The sequence below is a fragment of the Stomoxys calcitrans genome, chromosome 1 (assembly GCF_963082655.1).
Source record: "Stomoxys calcitrans chromosome 1, idStoCalc2.1, whole genome shotgun sequence".
Lineage (NCBI taxonomy): Eukaryota > Metazoa > Arthropoda > Insecta > Diptera > Muscidae > Stomoxys > Stomoxys calcitrans.
This window is the reverse complement of record NC_081552.1, coordinates 93,625,793-93,653,148: the sequence shown is the minus strand read 5'-3', so window position 1 is coordinate 93,653,148 and position 27,356 is coordinate 93,625,793. Positions and strand designations below refer to the sequence as shown.

Genomic DNA, 27,356 nt, shown 5'->3' with positions numbered 1-27,356 from the left:
CTTACCGTCCTGTTTGTTATTGCCCTGATGGTCAGTTAACTGCCGTGCAGAAGTTTACATTCGACGCACTCGCGTTAACACCATACCACCTCACGCATTCCGTGATCGCACGAATCTCCGCCTGCGGGATCGTATTATGGTCAGGCAATCGAAAACAGATCTCAGTCCCTTGTTTCTCAATGTAGACCCCCAGGCTCACTCTGTCCTCTAGCTTTGATTTATCTGTATAGCATAGTCTAACAGATGGCAACATCAGAGTTCCGTTAATCCAAGACTGCCTCATGTATCCGTTAGGAAACCTCTTCCATTTCTTCCAGGCTTCCAATCGTCGGACTTTGGCGTGGACAGAGGGAACAGGTGAAAAAATCAAAATTTTCATGTGCGCCTACGAAATTTTGAAAGAACTTATCTTATGTAAAACATTCCAAGGGTGTCGAAAATGCTACCCACAAAAATGTCAGATTTTAATTTAGGAACATTCGGCCGGTCATCGTTGACCTTTCCAAAAAAACACAAGTTTAGGTATTTTGGTTCGATTTCAAGTGTTATATCTCGAGAACTAGTCATTTTGTCAATGGAAGGATATACTTAATAAGCGTAGAATTGTCAAAAAAAAAAAAAAAAAAATAAAAAAATAAAAACGCTTTCTTTGAGCTTCTTCAGGTAAATCACTATATAAAAAGTATAAAGTTTTCACTATTTTTCAAATTTAATGAAAAATAAAAAATATACCCAAAATAGCCCTCGCCATGTTTTCAATATATGCTTTTCAAATGGCCCTTAACATAATTCAAAAAAGTTTGGCTGCCGGTAGTTGCTTCAGTTTTTTAGAGGCAAATAATATAAAAAGGCATGGATCAAGAAGTGTTTGTAGGATATGTCCCACGTCGAAAAACCTTAGAATAATTCTATAACATTTGAACGGATAAGAATATCTACACAAAACTTGACATAGTGAATGTGGAGATGGTTTCCAATAAGAAGGTCCAGGGGTTGACAGGGAGCGTGAATGTAAGTCACCTCTAGCATTTCAAAATTTAAAGCATCGGCGTATCGTCGTGATTCTTTCTGCAAAATATGATTCTCATAAAATCCTTCAGAAAAATGGAATATCCATAACTTATTCTGAGATATTGGATTTTAGGATTTCACGCAAGGTTTCCTCGGCATTTTTGGAATTGTGGGACTATTTCTTTACCAATTGCAAATCTGTTCATACCATTTAAAAGGTTGCAAAATTCTCTGAGTTTTTACAGTCTTTTAACTATAAAACTGCAATGGTTTGATATTATGAAGCAAATTCGCATTTGTTTAAAGGTATGAAGTGGATCTTACACACTTATATGTATGTCTATGGGTCGGATATCTAGAATAGCCTCCAGTGCTCTAGTGGGCGTGGTCCTCGTCGCTCTGCATATGTCAAGACAACATTTTCTCTGAACCTGTTATATTATCCTTACGTTGCACTTTTTCTATATCGCAGTCCACCATACTATTGAGGCGTAAGTAAGTATTGGTCTAATCATCCCATTTTGAGCCTACGGCACGTATAAATAGTGCCTAACATATGTGAGTCTTCTCGGTAAGCTCCTAAGTATTTGACCTTCTCAGATATCGAAATGGTTCTATTGAAGAAATATGGTGCGTCTTCCTCGCGAACAAGCAGATTTCTCTGGGTTAACATTTGACCCAGTCGTATGCAATCTCCAAGATCCTTTCTGCATTGATGAGTCGGATCCTTACCGCTTACAAGTATTTTACATCAAAGCCTCCTTAGTCATCATAACCTATAGGGGATAGTTTATTTTTGATGGTTGTTGTTGTGGCCACATTTGCATGTGGTGGTGGCAATCCTCGTCAAGCTCTTATGGGCGAACAAGCTCGATTCGATCTATACGACCGATCGCCGCGAAAACGTGATGACCATTGGTTATTTAATGGTGCCAATGACTCGCCTTGTCGTATAGAGCATCATAGGCAATCAGTATTGAAGCAAGAGCCGGTGCCAACCGGCCTCTCACTGAGACTCTCCATTCTATACCGCTGTTTGTCCGCGACTGCAACTGTATGGAGCATTCCACTATCTGTAACCTGTGGACGGGCCCGGTGGCTTCCAGCTAAGCTTTTCGTGATAACGAAGAACAGCACACAGATTGGAGCTCAAAGTCTCAGCCTGTTTGATGCTCATACTTATCTCGTGCAGAGATGGTCACCCATAGGAGTGGCGATAAAATGTCCGCCTGTGGAACCCACAATTTAGCAACCTGTTCCTTAGCATATAGATTCTCTAGTCTCTAAGGACCAGGTTCACTTGGTCTAACGATTGAATCAGTGTGTCGGTCCGCACATTGTTAAAAGCCCCTTGATGTCAATGCATATCGCCCATGTGTAGGTCTTGCCATCGAAGAATTCTTTTATTTAATGCACAATCTCGTGCTGGGCATTATCCATCGACCTTCCCTTGTCATAGGCATACTGATTGTACTTGCGCAGTTCGCTGGATGTCCTACTTTTTATCATGGTATACATGATACACATGGTAAACAGGGCAAGGGGAGGGTCCGCCCATTAAAGTTTGGATGTAAGATCTACTTCATTCTATTGGATTTGGTGGTGGATTGGAGTAGCCAGACTCTAGGGCAAGGGGAGGGTCCGCCCATTAAAGTTTGGATGTAAGATCTACTTCATTCTATTGGATTTGGTGGTGGATTGTAGTAGCCAGACTCCTTGCCCCGAAAATGGATATCAGATTCATACTCCACTCCCAAAAACCACATTGGAGCTACATATTACTACATTCGGTATATATGTGGTTTAGGGGAAGTTTATGAGGTGAGGCGTTCCTAAAACGCTTGGTCATAAAACAGATACAAATTTGAGCCTCTTTTATGAGTTTATGAGGTGACACAACCCCCAAACAACTTTCGTCAAAATTGGATATCAAATTCGTTTTCTACTATCAAATATGTATTATACATTGGCATAGTAGGTAATCATGACCGTTTTGATGGGAACTTAGAGGCGGACCCTGAAGTAATATCAGCATCGTGCTAGAGCACGATTTTGTTTGAGCTCCATAATGTCAAGCATTTTGAAGGAGGCTATCAAGACATTCAAGACTACGGATCTCATTCAGTTTCACACAAATAATTTTTTTTGTATTGGTTATCTACATTCAAAATCATATTTCAAAGCGACCACTTGGAATACCTCATTCTTAAAGATCCGCAGGTCCTCCTGGGTCCATCCCATGTGTACTCTACTACCAAAGACCTTTTATTTTTATCCTGTTCTATCCTGATCGGCCTTCATATATTATTTCATATATTATTATACCCTCCACCATAGGATGGGGGGTATACTAATTTCGTCATTCTGTTTGTAACTACTCGAAATATTCGTCTGAGACCCAATAGAGTATATATATTCTTGATCGTCGCGAAATTTTATGTTGATCTAGCCATGTCCGTCCGTCTGTCCGTCCGTCTGTCCGTCGAAAGCACGCTAACTTCCGAAGGAGTAGAGCTAGCCGCTTGAAATTTTGCACAAATACTTCTTATTAGTGTAGGTCGGTTGGTATTGTAAATGGGCCATATCGGTCCATGTTTTCATATAGCTGCCATATAAACCGATCTTGGGTCTTGACTTCTTGAATCTCTAGAAGGCGCAAATCTTATCCGATTGGAATGAAATTTTGCACGACGTGTTTTGGTATGATATCCAACAATTGTGCCAAGTATGGGTGAAATCGGTTCATAATCTGGTATAGCTGCCATATAAACCGATCTTGGGTCTTGACTTCTTGAGCCTCTAGAGGGCGCAATTATCGTCCGATTTAACTGAAATTTTGCACGTAGTGTTTTGGTATTACTTTCAACAACTATGCTAAGTATGGTTCAAATCGGTTCATAATCTGGTATAGCTGTCATATAAACCGATCTTGGATCTTGACTTCTTGAGCCAAGTGATGGCGCAATTCTCATCGGATTTGGCTGAAATTTTGCATGAGGTGTTTTGTTATGACTTCCAATATCTGTGCTAAGCATGGCGTAAATCGATATAGAACCTGATATAGCTGCCATATAAACCGATCTGGGATCTTGACTTCTCGAACCTCTAGAGGGCGCAATTCTCATCCGATTTGGCTGAAATTTTGTACAAGGCCTTCTTTCATGACCTTCAACATACGTGTCTAGTATGGTCTGAATCGATCAATAGCTTGATACAGCTCCCATATAAACCTATCTCCCGATTTTGCTTCTTGAGCCCTTACAAGGCGCAATTCTTATCCGAATGAACTGAATTTAACACAATGACTTCCACAATGTCAATCAGCATTCAATTATGGTCCGAATCGGACTATAACTTGATATAGCTCCAATAGGATAACAGTTCTTATCCGATATTCTATGTTTGTCTAAAAAGAGATACCGCGCATAGAACTCGACAAATGCGATCAATGGTGGAGGGTATATAAAATTCGGCCCGGCCGAACTTAGCACGCTCTTACTTGTTTTTAATTAATTTTTTTTGTAGGATAGGGGAAAGGGGATTGCCCTCTGAAACGTTCTTTCATTTGAGTGCAATATATTCCATGTCATCCTTCATGACAGTTTGGCGTTGCATTTATTGGAAGGAGAGCGTGGTCCCCCGATGCCAAGAACCAAACGACAGTTAATTTGAGTCTTTTATTGTCGTGATCTACTGTCCTGCGGAACTATAGGACGTGCCCCAGATACTTGAATATTTATATCAACATTAGATTCGACATATGCTATCACAGACCTTTCTTTTAATTGACATATTATCCCGATTACCCTATTGAAGGGTATGTTGTGGATGGGCCGGTCCCAGACTCTGTCCTAATTGTGCATACCAGAACTCCCAAAGTCCTTTCATTCGATACCCATTTTGTGACGTTGGACATTTATGCCCGATTTGGCGGTCAGACACCAAGAAATAAATTTTTATATCAACATTGGACTCTACCTTAAATAGCTTTCATTTGATATCTATATTGTCCCAATCGGTAAATTTGTCCTGTTGGGTGGTGTTTTTGGGGGTGGGGGCCCCCGACATTAAGGGCAACATTTTAATGCCAAGTTCGTACTCTACTCTCAAATACCTTTCATTTAATACTCTTCCTCACAAAATCCAAAACATCAGCAACGCGTCAATTTTTAAAAAAAGACTGTTTTCTGTTTTTTTTTCGAAATTTGTTGTTTTAAAATTTAATTTTTTCTTTTAAACAATATTATTTTCTAACATATTCTAAAGTTTATTTAAACTATTTTACAAAATTCTAAAGTCTATTTCAATTATTTTCGTTAATGATATTTGAAAATGTTTATTCCTTTAAAAATTGTTTTATTATACCCATATTGTCCCAATCGGTACACATGTCCGTTCGGGTAGGTTTTGGTACGGGGCGTCCCCCCAGGTTATTTGACCCCAAAATCTTTTTCCAATTTCGTGTTTTTAGGGTACCATAAGGAGGCGTAAAAAATTTCGCTTAAATCGGTTAAATCGGTGCACGCATCTCCGAGATCTGCCGTTTTTGAAAATCGGGATATGGGGGAGGGTCAGCCCCCCTTCGGATATCAAAAAATGTAGTACCCTATTTTCACCGGGGGCTCTACCATCTGTGAAAATTTCATGAAAATCGGTTCAGCCGTGTTTGAGTCTATACAGAACAGACAAACAAACAAAAAGGGGAACAATTTCATTTTTATATAATAGAGGTCTGCGAACCTCTTTTCCACTGTTGCGAATTTCCCTGGTCATCCAGGATGATTCTTAGTCTGATTTTCTTTCTTGAAGAGGACAACTAGGACAACATCGAAAGACCCCACTATTGTAGTCGTAATCCTGTTGACATTGTCGTCAATGTCTTCTATGCTAAGACAATCCAAATTACCTTTCCCAAATCTTCTTCTGACTAGCCTTCCGAAATTTGCCAATTTAGTGTTAAACCAATTACGGAAGCTTGGCGGATTTCGCGGTAGCCGTGCTATTCTAAACCTAATGTAGAGATGATCAGAGAAGGAGTGCTCCTTCGTTTATTGAAAAAAGTTTGCTAAAAATAGCAAACGTTGTCGGCTGAATATTAGTAGTTAATTTTGCTTCTATTGTAGCGGTAATTCTGGTATTATAGCAGTAATACTGCAATTTCAGAGTAGCAGGCCTACTTCTGAAAAGTCTGTTCCTTGCTGAAAATGACTGCTGCTTAATTATGAAGGGGATGTTAGAAGACAAAATAGAACACATATGTAAATGTGTGTAAAGTAATTATAAATTGATGTTTATAATTACTTTCCATTACCTTTTTTCTTTAAATTAAGGTACATAAAAAGTGACATACACATTTTTTTTCAGCAGACTTGTGTACTAAAACAGCAGATTTTGTTAGTTGAAATAGCAGTAACAAATGTTTGCTAATACAGCAGCCCTATGTTTACTGAAACTGCAGTAATATCTGCTTTCCCATTTTCAGCAGACAAAAACTGCTGTTTAGCAAACATGTTTGCTGTTTTGAATAACAAATTTGGTTAAGTGTTACAGACCATCCAATCTTGAACCTCATTGATTAGATTTTCCGAATATATTGTCATATCGAAAACCTCCTTCCAAATCTTTTTAACGAAGGTAACGGTGTTTTAGGTATTAAATGTTATAAATTCGTTAGTGTTGAGGCCACCGTAGTGCAGAGGTTAGCATGTCTGCCTATGACACTGAACGCCTGGTTTTCCGCGGTGGCTATCCCTCCTAATGCTGACGACATTTGTGAGGTACTTTGCCATGTAAACATCTCCCCAAAAAGGGGTCGCACTGCGGCACGCCGTTCGGACTCGGCTAAAAATAAGGAGGCCCCTTATCATTGAGCTTGAGGACAGCACTCAGTTATATGTGAGAAGTTTGCCCCTGTTCCTTAATGGAATGTTCATGGGCAAAATTTGCAAATTTTCAAATTACAAGCGTTAAAGAATTCTTTAAGGGCTAGGCCCAGCTTGTTAATGTTGGTACTACCCCACAAATGTGGTGGTGAGAGACTATAGCCTTGACGTAGCTTTATAGGAAATAGTCTAACGGCGTCAAATCGCACCCTATTAGTACCTCATTTCCTGCTTGTTTTGCCTTCCTCACGAGCCGTTGCAACTACGACGTGGGTGGCGATGTCGGAGATTCGAAAGGTAGATAAAGTGATGCTAGGTACCCCCCATCGCTTCCCTGTCTCAGCACTGTTGCATCCGATTTTGACAACTCTGGGGAAAATATATTATTTCAATTTCTATCAATAATAAAGCAGGTCGTGGTTCTGTCAAAAAACTTTGTTCCGGGTCCTCCAGTAAATGGATTTCTTTGGAATAGGTGATGGTCTCATCGACGGCTTCCAGTTTGTTGGGCTGCATTAAGTTTTCTGTCACTGGGATGTCTGATGTATAAATGTCTAAGTATTTCCAAAAGTTATCGTTACGCTTGTTTTTTTCAGTTGGTGTATAACTATCGGGATTTTCAATAAGAGCGCTACAAAAGTTTTTTTTTTTAATTAAAAATAAAAACGGTTGTGTATATCAATGGAATTCTTTATTTCTGTGAAAATACGATCGATGCCATTACGTAAGGAACTCGATTTCTTTTGCATGGCCGCCACGGGCACGCTTGCAGAAGTATTATATCATAAATCGGCCAATACTGCTGCAATTTCGAGTTCGATATTCGTACGAAGTTCATCGATCGTCGCTAACTTATTGGCATAGACCATAGGCTTGACATAGCCTCACAGAAAATAGTCTAACGGCGTCAAATCGCACGACAGCGGCGGCCAATCGACTGGACCATTTTGTGAGATAACACGTTCTCCAAACTTGGTTTCCAATGAACTGATTGTAACATTCGCTGTGTGGCGCCGTCCTGTTGGAACCACATGTCCTCCAAGTCGATATCATCCAATTGGGGCCAAAAGAAGAAGAAGAACGGCACAGTGACGCCGCGGGAAACGCACCAAACCGTAATTTTTTTGGGATGCAGTGATGACTTATGGAGTACGTGTGAATTGCTGTCGGGCCAATAACGCATATTCTGCTTATTGACGAAGCCATTCAGCTAGAAATGAGCATCATCGCTGAGGATGATTTTTCGATGAAAAGTATGAGGCCACTGACTCCGGATTTCGATAGTAAACTTTTATAATTTCGACTCGTTGTTGGCTCGTATATTTTTCCATCACGAAATAGCAAACTTCACTGAAGAGAAATGTCAAAAAACAACATAAATATGGCGTCGTTTGCTGTCCCTATCGGTCTACTTTTGTAGCGTCTCTGAAAAAAAAACTGTATTAACTTATACACTCCAAGGCAGTGTATCCACCGGACCACAAATTTTACATTTTGTTACATCAGCTGGGTCAGCATTAGAAAGTCATATTCATATATGATCAATGGTATTGTATTGTTTTCCACGAATTCCTAAAAAATGACTTATCATAGAAGAACAAGGATCTTTTTGAATGCTTAATCCAATTATTCGTATTTCCAATAACACTTAGACCACTTTCCAAATTACCGAACTAACTATGCAAATAGATAGACATACTTACTGCCACGCTACGCGTATTTGCAAAATAGATGAGGACGTGCCATTGTGTACTTACAGAATAAATAGTCCCGCCTGGTAGCCATGTAAATAGACATCAACTCCAACTCCACAAATAACTGAAATTAAATCAAAAACATGCTTCAGTATGGATGACGACGATACATTTTCAACATGGATTACAATTTATTTTATGGGATATTGCTTTCGTATGCTCCGTAGCTGGCAAATGAATGGCCATGCCGGCTTGTGTGTGTACAGTTAGAGATTAATTAAGTTTTCTGAGATTTGTAGTAAAATAAGCTAGAGTCTGCAAAAAGGATGGATGATTGGGGGAAGATATTTTCTATCATTAACCAATTGAGAAGGAGAATGCAAAGATTCACATAAATTGTTATTGGTAAATAAGGATATTTTGCCTCTGTTGTTAAAGCCAAGAAGCTATAAATTCAATGTGGTCTTTGCCAGATATTAAGTTATAAAATTGTAAAGGATTTCAAATAATTGTTGGACTGAACTAATTTACTCTTCTAGTATAGGCTGTTAATAATTCGCTTACCAGAGCATTTGTACAAGCAAAAAATAATTCGATTCACATAAAAAAAATTTTGAACAAGTAAACTCCTTATGTGAAAAACTTTGGACTTTGTTTACGACAACCCAATACATATTTTTTGCGATAAATTCCTGGAAGAATTTGTGACAAATATAAGGCTATTTTACACTGGCAATACCTTTAATTTTTCATCTACAGAATTTTTATACCCAACACCACCACTGTGGTACAGGGTATCATAACTTAGTGCACCTAAAAGGATGACTCATTTAGGTATGTCCGTCTGTTTGTCTGCCCGTCTGGCCATGTTTATTTGTGTACAAAGTATAGGTCTCAATTTTCGTCCGATCGTTTTGAAATTTGGTATGTTTTTCGGCCTATAGAAGCAGTCTATTGAAATTGGAAACATCGGTGCAGATTTGGATATAGGTGCCATATATATGTTCGTCCGATTTGGGCTATCTAGCCCAGAGACCAATTTTCCCAACATTTTGTACAAGGCTTTCCTCACCGATTTCCACCGTTCGGACTCGGCTATAAAAAGGAGGCCCCTTATCATTGAGCTTTAACTTTAATCGGGCACAGCACTTATTGATATCTGAGAAGTTTCTCCCTGTTCCCCTGGAATGTTCAAGGGCAAATTTGCATTAGCCATGTACGTATATCGCCCGATTTTCACTTCTAAAGCCAATGCATGCGCATTTATTGACCAAAATTGCCCATCAAAATTGGTTCAGAATTAGATATAGTAAAATAAAGTAAAACACTTATTCCAAATAAGTTAGCAAATTTTAGTCTCATTTGGTTAAATTTTTATTAAAACATTTGGCTGGTTTGAAAAAGTCGGTCATTTCACTGGTTTGAACAATCAGTCATTTTCCCTGCTAAAAACAACCAACCACTTCACCTGTATGAAAAATCAGTCATTTCACCGGGTTAAAAAAACCTCTAATTTCTCCGGTTCAGGCGAACACATTATATGAACTGATCAAATATTAATTTAAAGTTAAAAATGCCTGAACTTATAATGTTTGATATTTGTTTATAAAATTAAAAGTAAAGTAATTCATAACAAAAATTACTGATTAAACAAAATAATTAATTAAAAAAGAAAAACAATTCAGAACTAAAAATTCTTATATTTTATGACTTACTACCTAAAATAATTTTTATGCCCTCCACCATAAGATGGGGGGTATACTAATTTCGTCATTCTGATTGTAACTACTCGACTTCTTGAGCCTCGACAGTGCGCAATTCTTATCCGATTGGGATGAAATTTTGCACGACGTGTTTTGTTATGATATCCAACAACTGTGCCAAGTATAGTTCAAATCGGTCCATAACCTGATATAGCTGCCATATAAACCGATCTTGGTCTTGACTTCTTGAGCCTCTAGAGTGCGCAATTCTTATCCGATTGGAATGAAATTTTGCACGACGTGTTTCGTTATTATATCCAACAATTGTGCCAAGTATGGTTGAAATCGGTCCATAACCTGATATAGCTGCCATATAAACCGATCTTGGGTCTTGACTTCTTGAGCCTTTAGAGTGCGCAATTCTTATCCGATTGGAATGAAATTTTGCACGACGTGTTTTGTTATGATATCCAACAACTGTGCGAGGTATGGTTTAAATAGGTCTATAACCTTATATAGCTGTCATATAAACCGATCTTGGGTCTTGACTTCTTGAGCCTCTAGAGGGCGCAATTCTTATCCAATTTAAATGAATTTTGGCACGTAGTATTTTGTTATGATATCCAACAACTGTGCCAAATATGGTTCAAATGGGTTCATAACCTGATATAGCTGTCATATAAACAGATCTTGGGTCTTGATTTCTTGAGCCTCTAGAGTGCGCAATTCTTATCCGATTGGAATGAAATTTTGCACGACGTGTTTCGTTTATATATCCAACAATTGTGCCAAGTATGGTTGAAATCGGTCCATAACCTGATATAGCTGCCATATAAACCGATCTGGGGTCTTGACTTCTTGAGCCTCTAGAGTGCGCAATTCTTATCCGATTGGAATGAAATTTTGCACGACGTGTTTTGTTATGATATCCAACAACTGTGCGAGGTATGGTTTAAATAGGTCTATAACCTTATATAGCTGTCATATAAACCGATCTTGGGTCTTGACTTCTTGAGCTTCTAAAGGGCGCAATTCCTATCCGATTTGGCTGAAATTCCGCAAGACGTTTTTTATTATTACTTTCAACAACTATGTCAAATAAAGTACAAGCCGGTTCATAACCTGATTTAGCTGCCATATAAATCGATCTGGGATCTTGACTTCTTGAGCCTCTAGAGGTCGCAATTATTATCCTATTTGCATGAAATTTTGTACGACGGATTCTCTCATGACCATTAACATACGTGTTTATTATGGTCTGAATCGGTCTATAGCCCGATATAGCAGAGCAAATCTTTTCTTATATCCTTTTTTTTGCCTAAGAAGAGATGCCGGGAAAAGAACTCGACAAATGCGATCCATGGTGGAGGGTATATAAGATTCGGCCCGGCCGAACTTAGCACGCTTTTACTTGTTTTATTTTAAAGTTTTTTTCATTAAATGGTTTTTGATTAATTTAATGGTTTTTGATTAAATTTAATTGAAAATTAAGTAGTTCATTACAAATGTAAGCAAAACAACTTAAAATTAATTAAAAAAGAAAAACAATTCAGAACTAAAAAAAAGTGATATTTTAAAACTTACAATCTAAAGTATTTTTTAAGTATTTTTTTTTCATCAAAAGGCTGGTACTACGTTCTTTTTTACGGGAAAATTTGCGAAAATCATTCTTTCGGTGGTTTGACAAGGTTACCACATTTTATTTTAATTTTTTTTTTTTTGGTTTCTTTGGCCAAAATGTTGCCATTTAGATATAAACAAGTAAAAGCGTGCTAAGTTCGGCCGGGCCGAATCTTATATACCCTCCACCATGGATCGCATTTGTCGAGTTCTTTTCCCGGCATCTCTTCTTAGGCAAAAAAGGATATAAGAAAAGAGTTGCTCTGCTATTAAAACGATATCAAGATATGGTCCGGTTCGGACCACAATTAAATTATATGTTGGAGACCTGTGTAAAATTTCAGCCAATTCGTATAAGAATTGCGCCCATTGGGGCTCACGAAATAAAATAGAGAGAACGATTTATATGGGATCTGTATCGGGCTATAGACCGTTTCAGACCATAATAAACACGTTTGTTGATGGTCATGAGAGGATCCGTCGTACAAAATTTCAGGCATATCGGATAATAATTGCGACTTCTAGGGGTCAAGAAGTCAAGATCCCAGATCGGTTTATATAGCAGCTATATCAGGTTATGAACCGATTTGAACCTTATTTGACACAGTTGTTGAAAGTAAAAATAAAATACGTCATGCAAAATTTCAGCCAAATCGGATAGGAATTGCGCCCTCTAGAAGCACAAGAAGTCAAATCCCCAGATCTGTTTATATGACAGCTATATCAGGTTATGAACCGATTTGAACCATACTTGGCACAGTTTTTGGATATCGTTACAAAATACTACGTGCCAAAATTCATTCAAATTAGGTAAGAATTGCGCACTCTAGAGGCTCAAGAAGTCAAGACCCAAGATCGTTTTATATGGCAGCTATATCAGGTTATGGACCGATTTAAACCATACTAGGCAAAGTTGTTGAATATCATAACAAAACACGTCGTGCGAAATTCCATTGCATTCGGATAAGAATTGCGCACGCTAGAGGCTCAAGAATTCAAGATCCAAAATCGGTTTATATGGCAGCTATATCAGGTTATGGACCGATTTGAACCATACTTGGCACAGTTGTTGGATATCATAACAAACCACGTCGTGCAGAATTTCATTCTGATCGGATAAGAATTGCGCACGCTAGAGGCTCAAGAAGTCAAGACCCAAGATCGGTTTATATGGCAGCTATATCAGGTTATGGACCGATTTGAACTATACTTGGCACAGTTGTTGGATATCATAACAAAACACGTCGTGCAAAATTTCATTCTGATCGGATAAGAATTGCGCACTCTAGAGGCTCTAGAAGTCAAGACCCAAGATCGGTTTATATGGCAGCTATATCAAAACATGGACCGATATGGCCCATTTACAATACCAACCGACCTACACTAATAAGAAGTATTTGTGCAAAATTTCAAGCGGCTAGCTAAACTCCTTCGGAAGTTAGCGTGCTTTCGACAGACAGACGGATGGACGGACGGACATGGCTAGATCGACATAAAATGTCATGACGATCGAGAATATATATACTTTATGGGGTCTCAGACGAATATTTCGAGTAGTTACAAACAGAATGACGAAATTAGTATACCCCCCCCTTTTTTGGTGGAGGGTATAAAAATAATATGGCATCAAACAATTTATCACCTGCTTACGTGCATGTGAACACACAAATGTGAGTGTGTGGGTCGTACTGAAATTCATGTATGTGTTGTAATTTCAACCAAAGCCAACCGCCTCGCAATTAATAAATAATGAAACACAAAACAATTTAAAAATACAAATTCAGCATTTATTTGTAAAAATAATCATTTTCACTGTTATAAGTTGTATGAGCGCAACTTTCCAAAAACCTTTGTCAGCGTCTTCCACATTTATCCAAATATTGTTGTTGTAATTGTAGACCAGAAGCACAACACATTATTTCACAATACTTTTTATTTCGTACAGATTGATTGAGTTGCTTGTTGTAAAAGAAATATTTATTTATTTTTCTTTCGAGTATATTTATTTATATTTAAAAAAATACTTTTTTATTTATGCATCCACAAACACTTAATTTTTTTCCACCCAGGGTAAATACATCACTAACACTAAAAAGCACTCAGTTACAATTAGAAGTTTGGCGATCGCGTTTATTTTGCGTAAGAAAATAATATTCAACTAATAAATATTCAACTTCTCTGCGCAAGTTAATGAAACTTTTGTTTCATAAAATAAAAAAAATTATTTTTATACCCTCCACCATAGGATGGGGGGTATACTAATTTCGTCATTCTGTTTGTAACTACTCGATATATTCGTCTGAGACCACATAAAGTATATATATTCTTGATCGTCGCGACATTTTATGTCGATCTAGCCATGTCCGTCCGTCTGTATGTCGAAAGCACGCTAACTTCCGAAGGAGTAAAGCTAGCCGCTTGAAATTTTGCACAAATACTTTTTATAAGTGTAAGTCGGTTGGTATTGTAAATGGGCCATATCGGTCCATGTTTTGACATAGCTGCCATATAAACCGATCTTGGGTCTTGACTTCTTGAGCCTCTAGAGGGCACAATTCTCATCCGATTTGACTAAAATTTTGCACATAGTGTTTTAGTATCACTTCTAACAACTGTGTTAAGTATGGTTCAAATCGGTCCATCACTTGGTATAGCTGCCATATAAACCGATCTTGGGTCTTGACTTCTAGAGCCTCTAGAGAGCGCAATTCTCATCCGATTTGACTAAAATTTTGCACATAGTGTTTTAGTATCACTTCTAACAACTGTGTTAAGTATGGTTCAAATCGGTCCATAACCTGGTATAGCTGCCATATAAACAGATCTTGGGTCTTGACTTCTAGAGCCTCTAGAGTGCGCAATTCTTATCCGATCAGAATGAAATTTTGCACGACGTGTTTTGTTATGATATCCAACAACTGTGCCAAGTATAGTTCAAATCGGTCCATAACCTGATATAGCTGCCATATAAACCGATCTTGGGTCTTGACTTCTTGAGCCTCTAGAGTGCGCAATTCTTATCCGATTGGAATGAAATTTTGCACGACGTGTTTCGTTATTATTTCCAACAATTGTGCCAAGTATGGTTGAAATCGGTCCATAACCTGATATAGCTGCCATATAAACCGATCTTGGGTCTTGACTTCTTGAGCCTCTAGAGTGCGCAATTCTTATCCGATTGGAATGAAATTTTGCACGACGTGTTTCGTTATTATATCCAACAATTGTGCCAAGTATGGTTGAAATCGGTCCATAACCTGATATAGCTGCCATATAAACAGATCTTGGGTCTTGACTTCTAGAGCCTCTAGAGAGCGCAATTCTTACCCGATTGGAATGAAATTTTGTGCGACGTGTATCGTTATGATATCCAACAACTGTGCTAAGTATGATTTAATTCGGTGCATAACCTGATATAGCTGCCATATAAACCGATCTGGGATCTTGACTTCTTGAGCCTCTAGACGTCGCAATTATTATCCGATTTGCCTGAAATTTACAACGGATCCTCTCATGACCATCAACATATGTGTTTATTATGGTCTGAATCGTTCTATAGCCCGATACAGCTCCCATATAAATCGATCTTTCTATTTTACTTCTTGAGCCCCCAAAAGGGCGCAATTCTTATTAGAATTGGCTGACATTTTACACAGGTCTCCAACATATAATTTAATTGTGGTCTAAACCGGTTCATATCTTGATATCGCTCTAATAGTAGAGCAAATCTTTTCTTATATCATTTTTTGCCCAAGAAGAGATGTCGGGAAAAGAACTCGACAAATGCGCTCCATGGTGGAGGATATATAAGATTCGGCCCGGCCGAACTTAGCACGTTTTTACTTGTTTTTTTATCTTGGAGTATTACCTCCTTCTTTATTGAGTCTTAATTATCAACTGAACTTAAAAACTAACAAATTCATTGTTTATTATATTAAAGTTATCATATTCGTTTGCTAACATAATTATTAAGAAATCACCTGTTTACTTGTTATAGTTGCCAGACATGGTGTCAGCAATTTTAATGGAATCGTTTTAATTTATTGGGTTGCCCAAAAAGTAATTTCGGATTTTTTAAGAGAAAGTAAATGCATTTTTAATAAAACTTAGAATGAACTTTAATCAAATAAACTTTTTTTACACTTTTTTTCTAAAGCAAGCTAAAAGTAACAGCTGATAACTGACAGAAGAAAGAATGCAATTACAGAGTCACAAGCTGTGAAAAATTTGTCAACGCCGACTATATGAAAAATCCGCAATTACTTTTTGGGCAACCCAATATATAGAATAGTGAATATTTCGGTTATGTATGTTGTTGACATATGTAAACATTTTTTGTGTGAACTTCTCCGCCCTTAATTTCGAACGTCCACGTTCGTTATGGTGAATTGTGGATTATTTGTATTGGAGAAGAAATTTCCAGTTTTGTTGATTTGGCATTTTTCTGGTACTTGCAGATTATTGCTATGGTCATGAATAAGATTATCAAAACCATTGAAGTAAAGCTGATGGCAAATCCTCTAATTTGTTTTATTTCCAATAGTTTTATTATTGACGTATTATTCATATAAAGTTGTTCTAGACTTTGTAGGGAAAGCGTCTCCTCATAAGAGCCTATTGATGGTGCATGTATAATGGCAGGCAAAGGTTTGTATATAATTGACTCGGTTAAACTATATTCTTGATTATCAATTTTTATAAATGAGTTCTGATATTTAATTACATATGTTCCTTTTAGATTAATTTGTTCTCCATTAATTTCTATACTATTATTAAATTCATTCAATATTAATAGACCAGGGATTACACTTTCGACTTTTGGAATGTGAAATCCATTTGTTGAAGTACACTGTGATTTCTTCCCTTTAAGTAAATTGGGCAGGCATTTTTCATTCGTAATATCTAATAAATTATTATTGTAACATATTCTTAAATTGTCTTACATTGTTTTCTTATGGCTAACAGATTTTTCTTTCATATTATTATTTCATTATTTTTAATTTTGTATATAATTTTATTTTTCTTGACGGGTTTTATTAATTTTGACTCGCAGGTTTCTTTATCCGTTATTGGTAAATCTATTACTTATATTAATTTATCTGAACTACTTGCTATTTTTGTTTCGCTAAATTCTAAAGCTTCTTCTAAGTTAATATTATCAAGTCTTCTTTCATCAATTTTTTCTTTTAATATGTTTATTTCATCTTCAGACAATATAAATGAGTTTATGATTCCTACTTTGGACCAACTAATTGCATGTTCTATATTTATTAATTCTTCTTTTAAAATTTTTATTTTTATACCCTCCACCATAGGATGGGGCTATACTAATTTCGTCATTCTGTTTGTAACTACTCGAAATATTCGTCTGAGACCCCATGAAGTATATATATTCTTGATCGTCGCGACATTTTATGTCGATTTAGCCATGTCCGTCCATCTGTCCGTCCGTCTGTCCATCGAAAGCACGCTAACTTCCGAAGGAGTAAAGATAGCCGCTTGAAATTTTGCACAAATAATTCTTATTAGTGTAGGTCGGTTGATATTGTAAATCGGCCATATCGGTCCATAACCTGATATAGCTGCCATATAAACCGATCTTGGGTCTTGACTTCTTGAGCCTCTAGAGGGCGCAATTCTTATCCGGTTTGGCTGAAATTTTGTACGTAATATTTTGTTGTGATATTCAATAACTGCGCCAAGTATGGTTCAAATCGGTCCATAACCTGATATAGCTGCCATATAAACCGATCTTGGGTCTTGACTTCTTGAGACTCTGAGACTTCTGAGCGCAATTCTTATCCGATAAAATTTTGCACGACGTGTTTTGTTATAATATCCAACAACTGTGCCAAGTATGGTTCAAATCGGTTCATAACCTGATATAGCTGCTATATAAACCGATCTGGGATCTTGACTTGAGCCTCTAGAGATGGCAAATATTATTCGATTTGCCTGAAATTTTGTACGATGGATTCTCTCATGACCATCAACATACGTGATTATTATGGTCTGAATCGGTCTATAGCCCGATACAGCTCCCATATAAATCGATCTCTCTATTTTACTTATTGAGCCCCCAAAGGGCGCAATTCTTATTCGAATTGGCTGACATTTTGCACAGGTCTCCAACATATTAAATTAATAGTGGTCCAAACCGGACCATATATTGATATCGTTCTAATAGCAGAGCAAATCTTTTCTTATATCCTTTTTTGCCTAAGAAGAGATGCCGGGAAAAACTCGACAAATGCGATCCATGGTGGAGGGTATATAAGATTCGGTCCGGCCGAACTTAGCACGCTTTTACTTGTTTCTTTTATAATCATTACAAGTGCATTCTGTACTGATTCGCTATCTGCAAGTGTTTTTGAGATATAATTTGTGTTTTCAGTTAATTTGTTTATGCGTTAATTACATTTCTGTTTATCACATATTGTTTGTTATCATTATTAGATAATTGATTAATATTTCCATTTAAAATCATTAAATCATTATGATCTGGCGTTCCGGCGATCCATTTCCAGATCGTTCCGAGGAAATCAATTGATCTTTTACTTTTTTTTCTTAATCTGAGTTTATTCAAAGCTAGTTGGGATTGGAATAATTTGTAAACGAGGAAATGATGGATGGGATTTTTAGGACTTATTCTCTGATAAATTGTTTGATTTATTTCCTGTAACGCTGTTTGATATTCGAATATGTTAACCGAATGGACTAATTTAAATGATGCTATTTGTAATTTCGAATGTCCTGTATCAAATGTTATTATCGGCGAGTTGGAGTAGTTTAATATTTCTATTTGTGCAACGCAAAGAGTGCTGAAAAACCTGTAAGTAATAAATTTTAATTTCTTTTAAGACTTTTATGTACTGTTTTATTTTTGTTCGTTAAAATAATGTCTGATTTGTTTTCTGAGACTATTTCCTTTCTATACTTTTGTGAAAATTTGTTTCTCGAATGCTTATTTATTATCACAAAAATTTATTCTCCTATCGCGTAATCTTTATAAGGCTTCTTATTTTTATTGTGATAATTTTAAATCTGTTTCTTGTTTTGATTTTAATCTTTCAATAATTTCTTTCCTAAGTATTTCTAACTGTATGGGATCTGTTGTTACTCTATACTAAAGAATAGTTCTATGGGTTTGAAATTAGTGGTAGTGTGGATAGAGTTATTATATCTATATAATGCCTGATGCAATAGGTCTGAGAATGAATCGTAGGTCTTTTCTGCTTTGATTCAACGCACGATTTCGTTCAGCGTGAAATGAAATCTTTCTATTTGTCCATTTGTGGTACTTATGTATATATGGAGGGGCTTTGAAAATTTCTATTCCATATTGATCTTCTAACATGAACCTTATTGAAGCAGCTGCGATTTTGCATTGTCAACAACAATTTGTTTCGGAAACCCAAATGAAGTTATTAATTCACGAAGAAAGTCCTCCACAGAGCGTGATTATATTATTATTGCCTAAGCATATTCAGAGAACTTATCAATACCTGTAAGTATTATTTTATGGTTTACATAGAATAGATCTAGATGAACTACATATTTGACCGGGATATTCTGGGATCGGTGTTGCTTTCAATATTGGTTTGTTTGTCTTGCATATTTTTTCTCTTTACAAGCTATACATTGCTCAACAATTCTGTTAATTTTAGCTTACATACCGGGAAAATAGAATTTTTTTATAAGTTGACATTTACTTTCTTTCGCGTTTCTATGTGCTCGCTTGTGTTCTTTTATGATTTCATTTTCCTGTTCTGATTCATTTGTCAGATCGGTAACAACTTCTCTTGAAAATCTTACTTTGTAATTTCTAAAATGAAGAGGATAGATCCTTTGTAATCCTCCTAAAGATCCTTTGTAATCCCTCCCTTCTTTCATCGGTAGTAATGCCATTAATCACTGATGGATTAAGATATCTTTTCAGCAAGGAAATAAGTTCTTTATCGCTGTAATTGTTTCGGGTAATAGTATGACGATGATGGGTAGGGAAAATTATTTCAAATTTATAAGATGGTATGTCATCAGTCTGCAAAAATATTTGATTCTTAAAAACGTTTATAGGTGCATTGGCAAATGCTATCAAATCCTCGGATGAACTCTCATCGCTGTGTTGCGTAGGTGTTAAGGAATTCACTTGTGGTGCTCTAGAAAGTGCATTAGCCACAACGTTAGTTTTTCCTGGTTTGTATTGAAGTTCGTAGTTATGTTCTTCTAAGGAAGCTTTCCATCTTCTTAGTTTGCTGGTTGTATTTTTATTGCTTAGTGCGTGAGTTAGGGGTTGGTGATCTGTTTTTATTTTTATTTTAGCAGATCCATAGAGATGATTCCTTAAACTTTCTAAGGCCCATATTACAGCGAGCATTTCCCGTTCATTTGTCGCATAATTCTCCTCAGGTTTTCTTAGAGTCCTGGAAATAAAAGCTATTGGACGATCCTCTTGAGATAATGCTGCACCTAACGCAAAGTTCGATGCATCGGTAGTAAGTTCAAATTCTTTTTTGAAATCTGGGTATGCTAGCACAACATCCTGTCCAACTAAAGCATTCTTAAGCTTATTAAAGGCTTCTATTGCATTTCTAGTAAGAGAAATTTGTTTTTTACTAGACTGAGTTTTTGGCAGGTTGCCTTCCTCCCCCCTTAAAAGGGCTGTCAGGGGTTTTGCAATTTTCGCGTAATCCCTAACAAAGCGGCGGTAATAACCGGACAGACCTAAAAAGGATATAAGTTCTTTTACTGTTCTAGGTTGTGGGAAGTTTTTTATGGCCTCCAATTTTTTTGGATTTGTTCTGATTCCATCACTTGCAATAATGGAACCCAGAAACTCTACTTCGTTCTTAATAAACTCGCTCTTGTCAAGCTGTACCTTCATATCTGCGTTCTGGAATGTTCGAAAAATTATCTCAACGTGTTCAAGATGTTCTTTTTCGGTTTCACTGAAAATTAGTATATCATCTACATACATACACGAAACATATTTTCCCAATGTGTTGGCGTAATATGTCGTCTAGTGTTCTCTGGTGTATTGCTGGTGAATTCTTTAATCCGAAGGGAAGTCTTGTGAATTCATACTTTCCATTGTTAACCGAAAATGCAGTCTATTCGCTATCTTGGTGTCTTAATGGAATTTGATGAAATCCATTTTTGAGATCTATAACGGAATACCATTTTTTATTACCTAGCTGCATTAAGATATCAGATACTTCAGGGATGGGATATCTATCTGCTATTGTTACTTGGTTAAGCTTGCGATAATCCATTACCATTCGAAATTTTCTTTTTCCAGACGCATCTAATTTCTTTGGTACTATCCATACAGGTGCGTTGTATGGAGGTCTTGATGGCCTGATTATGCCGTTTGAGAGCAATTTGTTGATATGTTTTTCCACTTCTTCGTTTAGAGAAGCAGGGTAAGGGTAACTTCTAAAGTAAACTGGTTTGTCCGTGGTTGTTCTGATTTCGCCTTTCACCATTGTTGTAAAGGTAAGTTTTTCGTCTGGTCTCTTTCCTTAAATTGATGCATTGGTCGTGGCCTGTTCATATAGTTTACGTTACGAGTTCTCATACTTTCGTCAACTTCCATTGGTTCCGGACGTTGAGCTGGCTTAGGAGCGAAAGGTCTTGGTGGCGGTTGTGAATTATTTTGGAATGAGTTGAATTGCAAATGATTGTTTCTAGGTTGGAAAAACTGATTTCGTTGTTCCAATTTATACTAGTAAGGTGGAGTGGAGAAAAAATTTGGTTGTGGTTGGTAAGACAGATGGGGATAATTTGCTATTGGTCTATTTGAATTGGTGTTGTACTTTGGTGGTAGTTGTGGTGGAATGAAGTGTTTTTTGTGCTTGGCAACATGTTTAGAACATGATTGGTATTATACGTTTGATTATCCAATTTTTGACATAATGCAAGTGCTTGTGGAAAATCTGTTGGTTCTTTTATAGCCAGGAGTCTCGGCATATCTCCATTCAATCCTCTAATGAATGTGTCGAGTGCTTTCTCGAGGTAGGTTTCCGTAAGAACATTAACAGCTTCATTTCCCATTTCCAATGATGACAATTTGTTCAGAATCAATGAAAGACATCCGTAAACTTCATAGTAGAATTCCTGAATGCTTTGTCTTCCTTGTACGAGTGATGTTAGTTGGTATTCCAGGGATGAGACATCTCTTTTATCCGCGTAGTGGGTTACTAGGCATCGTGATATACAATCCCAGTTCAGTGGTGTATTGCATGATTCCAAAACATTGTCTGCTTGTCCCACAATTTTATTCCGTATGACATTGATAATACCGTAATATTTCGCTGTACCTTTTAATGGTTCGCAAATTTGGAGAATCCTTTCTACACTTTTTTTCCACGATATAAATTCTGTATTATTCCCTGAAAATTCCCTCAAACTTTTAACTATATCTGGAATTTTATTGAGATCATATATGTTTGCCCTATGTTCTTGATTTATATCCTGATCTATACCGGAAAAATCATCAGCATTCGTGTTTATCATTGAATTAAGGATCTGAACTCCTTCTGTTCTAAGAGCTTGTGTAACTATACTAGTTATTGCATTTCAAAGTTCTGCTGACATTATCACTTCTTGTCGTTCCTGTCTATTTTCAGGTGGGTTAAGTAAAGGTGGACGAATAAGGTTGTTTGGATTGGACATTTTGGATTTTAAAGGATATTAGGAAAAAAAGGATTTTAATTTTGTATCTTATGTTTTAAATGATTTAAGCGGATATTTTAAATAATTTAAGCGGATATATTTTTTAATGATTCTAGTTGGATTTTGTGTTGCCTTTTAACAATAAAATATTTTTTATTTAAATATGTATTATATATTTATAAGAACGGACGGACATGGCTAGATCGACTTAAAATGTGATGACGATCAAGAATATTTATACTTTACTAGCTGACCCGGGCCCGCTCCTCTGCGCCTTCATTTACTTTATATGGAACAAAAGTTTCCTTGGAATATTTATTTTCGACAATTAAAGAGCTTTTAGTGAAATACCATGCTACGAAAATAGTATATCGCTTGACTAACAATTTAACGATATAAGTGCCTTTGTCCGAATCCCATATGATATTTATTGGTCTACGAATTTAAGTTTGGATGTAAGGTTTACTTCATTCTTAAAATTCTTAAAATGAAGCGTCCCCCAAACACATGGCCCAAAATAGGTTATGAAATTCGTTTTCTAATCTTAAATATCACATATTGGTACGGTCGAAAATTTGTTACCCTTTGCGGGGTGTTTTGGGGAAGGGGTTATTCCCTAACCCCATGATCCTAAATTTGGATATCAAATTCGTATTTTACTCCCACATACCTTTATTTGAGCCCCATTTTGCGATAGTCAATGAAAAATTGCTGCTTGTGGGGTATTTTGGGAAAGGGGTTAACCCCCAAAAACTTAGTCCCGAAAGTGGGTATAAATTCATGCTCTACCCCCCAATACCTTTCATTTAAGCTCCACATTGACATGGTCAGTATATATGGCTGATTTAGCAACGTGCTCTATTCTCATATATCTATATACCATTTATTTGAACCCCATATTGCCATTGGCCTTAAAATTGGATATAAAATTCGTTTTCTAATCTCATTTAAACTCTTTATTGCAAAAGTCAGCAAATATGTCTGGTTTGGGGTATTGGCCCTAAAAACTATAAATATTTAGTTCCACTCTCTTTACGACCCAAATTGTCTTGGTGAACAAATACGTCCTATTTGGGGGTTGTTATGGTGGTGGGACGTCCGTTAGACAGTTGGTCCCTAATGTTGATATCAGATACGTGGTCTACTTCCAAATACCTTTAATTTGAGCCCCATATTTCCATAGTCGGCAAACGTGATCGGCTTGGGGGATGGGCGGCCACTCCTTGAAAATATATATCGGATTCGTGTTCTATTCTAAAAACCCACTTATTTAAACTTAATATTGCAAAAGTCAGCAAATACTTACTATTTGGGTGGTGTTGTGGGGGTAGGGTGGCCCCATAGACACTTTTCCCAAATATTGATATCAGATTCGCTCTTTACTCAAAAAGACCTTTCATTTGGGCCCCATATGGCTATGGTCGTAAATTTGTTCCCTTTGGGGGAAGTTTTTGGAGAGGCGGCCCCCAAACACTTGGTTCCATATTTGGATATCAGATTCAAATTCTACACTCAAATACCTTTTATTTAAGCCCCATATTGCCATGGTCAGTAAATAAGTCCTGTTTGGGGGGTGTTTTGGGGAAGGGGTGGACCCCCCGAAACGTGGTCCCACATTTGGATATCAGATTCTTATTCTACTCGCAAATACCTTTCATTTGAGTCCCATATTCCCATGTGGGGTGGTGGGGGTGGCCCCATAGACACTTTTCCCGAATATTGATATCAGATTTGTGCTTTACTCCCAAAGACCTTTCATTTTAGCCCCATGTGGCTATGGTCGTAAATGTGTCCCCTTTGGAAAGGGTGGACCCCCAGAAACGTGGTGCCACATTTGGATATCAGATTCGTATTCTACTGGCAAATACCTTTCATTTGAGTCCCATATTGCCATGGTCGGTAAATATGTCCGATTCAGGGGTGTTTTGGGGCTTGGGGTGTTCCCCCTCGCACTTGGTCCGACAATTGGATATCAGATACGTTGGCTCATTCTAAATACCTTTCATTTGAGTCCCATATTGTTGTGATTGGTCTAAATATATGTTTGGTAGATTTTAGGGTGGGGCAGCCCCCTAGGTACCCCATCCGAAATTTGGATACCAAATTTTTATTTTTAGGGTACTATATGAGAGCACACAAAATTTCGCTTAAATCGCACCACCCATCTCTGAGATCTGGCGTTTCTGAAAATGAGGGGAGGGTCAGATCAGATATCAAAAAATGTAGTACCCTATTTTCACCACGGGATCATTATGCACCATCTGTGAAAATTTCAAGAAAATCGGTTCAGCCGTTTCTGAGTCTATAAGGAACACACAAACATACAAACAAACCCACAAACAAACACAAATTGATTTTTATATATAAGATGGGGTCTTAGACGAATATTTCGAGGTGTTGCAAACGGAAGGACAAAATTAGTTAATCCCCGTCCTCACTCAGTGCAGTATATTCGTTTAAGGGGTGGAGACTTATCTTATATTCCTTCAGTAAATACCTGTTTGTTTTTATTTGTATAGACTCAAAAACTATATTTGCTGCTTGTTGATAGTTTGTGTGTTGGTAAGTTATATTAAGACTCAAAATGGCTGAATCCTTTATCTGTGCCGCACCATCCTCCCCCCCAACATGACATGCTTAACGATTGGTGCAATATGGGAATCATACAAAAAATTTCACCCGTAGGTTTTGTGGGGTAGAATACTTAACATCTATCAAAATATGGAGTCTGATCTCAGTGGGGCCGTCTCGCCCCAAAAACCACTTCAATATAGGATGAGAATTGCTCCTTTTGTAGACTTATTACACTATATCAGGAGATCGGTGTATATGGAAGCTATATGCAAATATAGTTCGATCTGAACCACACTTCACAGAAATGGGTAGGGGTCTACCGGAACTCACTGTGCCAAATTTTATCGAAATCGGATGAAAAGTTACTAATTTATTGCCTCAAGACTTTTAGTCTGGAGATCGGTCTGTATAGCGGCTATCAGGGACGTTGCCAGGATTTTATTTTGGGGGGAGGGGGCCCACCCCACATTTTTTCAAAATCGAAAAATGCCAAAATGTTTCTGTTTCTGTGAAATTGTTTAAAATACCTCAATTTTTTTTGGAAAATTGTTGTCGCTACTGGGTAGAGGAATTGACTCGTTGTCGGTGACATGTGGTTAAAGTCAGAGCTAAATTTTGTACGGCTTGCCAACACTCTATTTTCAGGTCGATCTTAATCTTGCAAAGCCTTCAAAATGCGCTTTTCTTTGCGAATATCTTAGTTTTATTGTGATAGTTGTGGGGAACCAGCTTCAATATTTTGATGAAATTTTTTCTTTTGCGCTCATTCTAATTTGATCTCAAACTAGTTTTATGATTTCAACAGATTATTGTTTGTATCGGTCATTTGGTTGACTTTTATTTCGATAAAATTTTACGCAAATATTTAAAAATTAAGGAACAATAAATGTTAACTATTCCAAAATAAAATTTTTTTTTACCAATTTCTACGACGAGCCATCTACGTGCTACTTAAATGATGCCGCTTATTTCTCCTCCCAGGGCGAAACAATCAAAGGTGCAATCCTCATAATCAAGATGTCATTTCAAAATTGGTATTGCTCTCAACACAACCAAAGAAATTTGCTCTCGTTTGCGTACGTCGCGAGTTAAATGAGAGAAAAAGAAACTTAAGCAAAGAGAGCAAGCAAAGAAATGGAGTATTTTGCTGAGAATGTAAACACAGAAATAACATTTTAATACCGTCAAACTGGCCGGCTGTTCAGTTGATCGCGTCAGACCACCTTCATCTACATACGTTGTTCTCCTTCGAACTTTATTAAAATCGATCGAAATTCCGATTTTGAAGAAAAAGATGTCCGATAAAAATTGCAAATACAAATTTTGCCCATGAACATTCCACAAAGGAACAGGAGCAAACTTCTCACATATCAATGAGTGCAGTCCGAATCAAGTTTAAGCTCAATGATAACGGATCTCCTTTTTACAGCCGAGTCCGAACGGCGTTCCGCAGTGCGACACCGATAACGATTACATACAACTATTGCCATATATGGCTATAATTTGCGTCGTCTTTATAAGCCCTAAAGAAAGTTATTGCAGTTGTAAACTTATTTCTTTCTTTGCCCGCTAATTTTCACTCAGTAGATGAAATAAATAAATAATTGGTGTAGATAAAACGAAATGGATGATCTCAACTCCCAAAAAGCCTTGCACAACCGAGCAGATAAAGAAAATGGAGAAAGTTGGGAACCACAACTTTGAGACAGTCAGTAACTTTATCTACCTCGGCACCACCGTAACCGAAACGAATGACTCCAGTTATGAGATTAAGCGAAGAATAATACTGGCAAACAGATGCTACTTTGGACTAAATAAGCAGTTTAGAAACAAGGCCACCTCTCGACAGACGAAGATTACACTATACGAGACACTGATACTACCCGTGTTGTTATTTGGTTCTGAAGCATGGGTACTTATGAAAGCAGATGAAGCAGTGCTTGGAGTATTTGAGAGAAAGATTCTTCGTAAAATATATGGAACAGTTTGCGTTAACGGAGAATATAGGCGACGCATGAACCACGAACTTATGAGCTGCATGACGACGATAGCCTGAGCAACATTTTGCCTTTAGACATACTTCATTGAAGTTTTTAGAAAAAAAATTTCTTTCAAGTTTTATCTTTACATAGAAAAAACTTCATTTTGTATTTTATTTTGTGATTTTTCATTTTGTTTTTGTTTCTATTTGGGACAGA

At 37.1% G+C, this 27,356-nt stretch overlaps 1 protein-coding gene across 2 annotated transcripts in view; it reads right to left on the bottom strand.

The window, feature by feature from the left end:
• Nucleotides 1–27,356, bottom strand: part of LOC131994042 (uncharacterized) — a 130,574-nt gene that overhangs the window by 36,875 nt on the left and 66,343 nt on the right. For both annotated transcript variants that reach the window (XM_059360150.1, XM_059360149.1), the window contains exon 3: nt 8,651–8,711. In XM_059360150.1, coding sequence (XP_059216133.1) covers nt 8,651–8,711 — 61 coding nt within the window. The remainder of the gene's footprint in view (nt 1–8,650; nt 8,712–27,356) is intronic.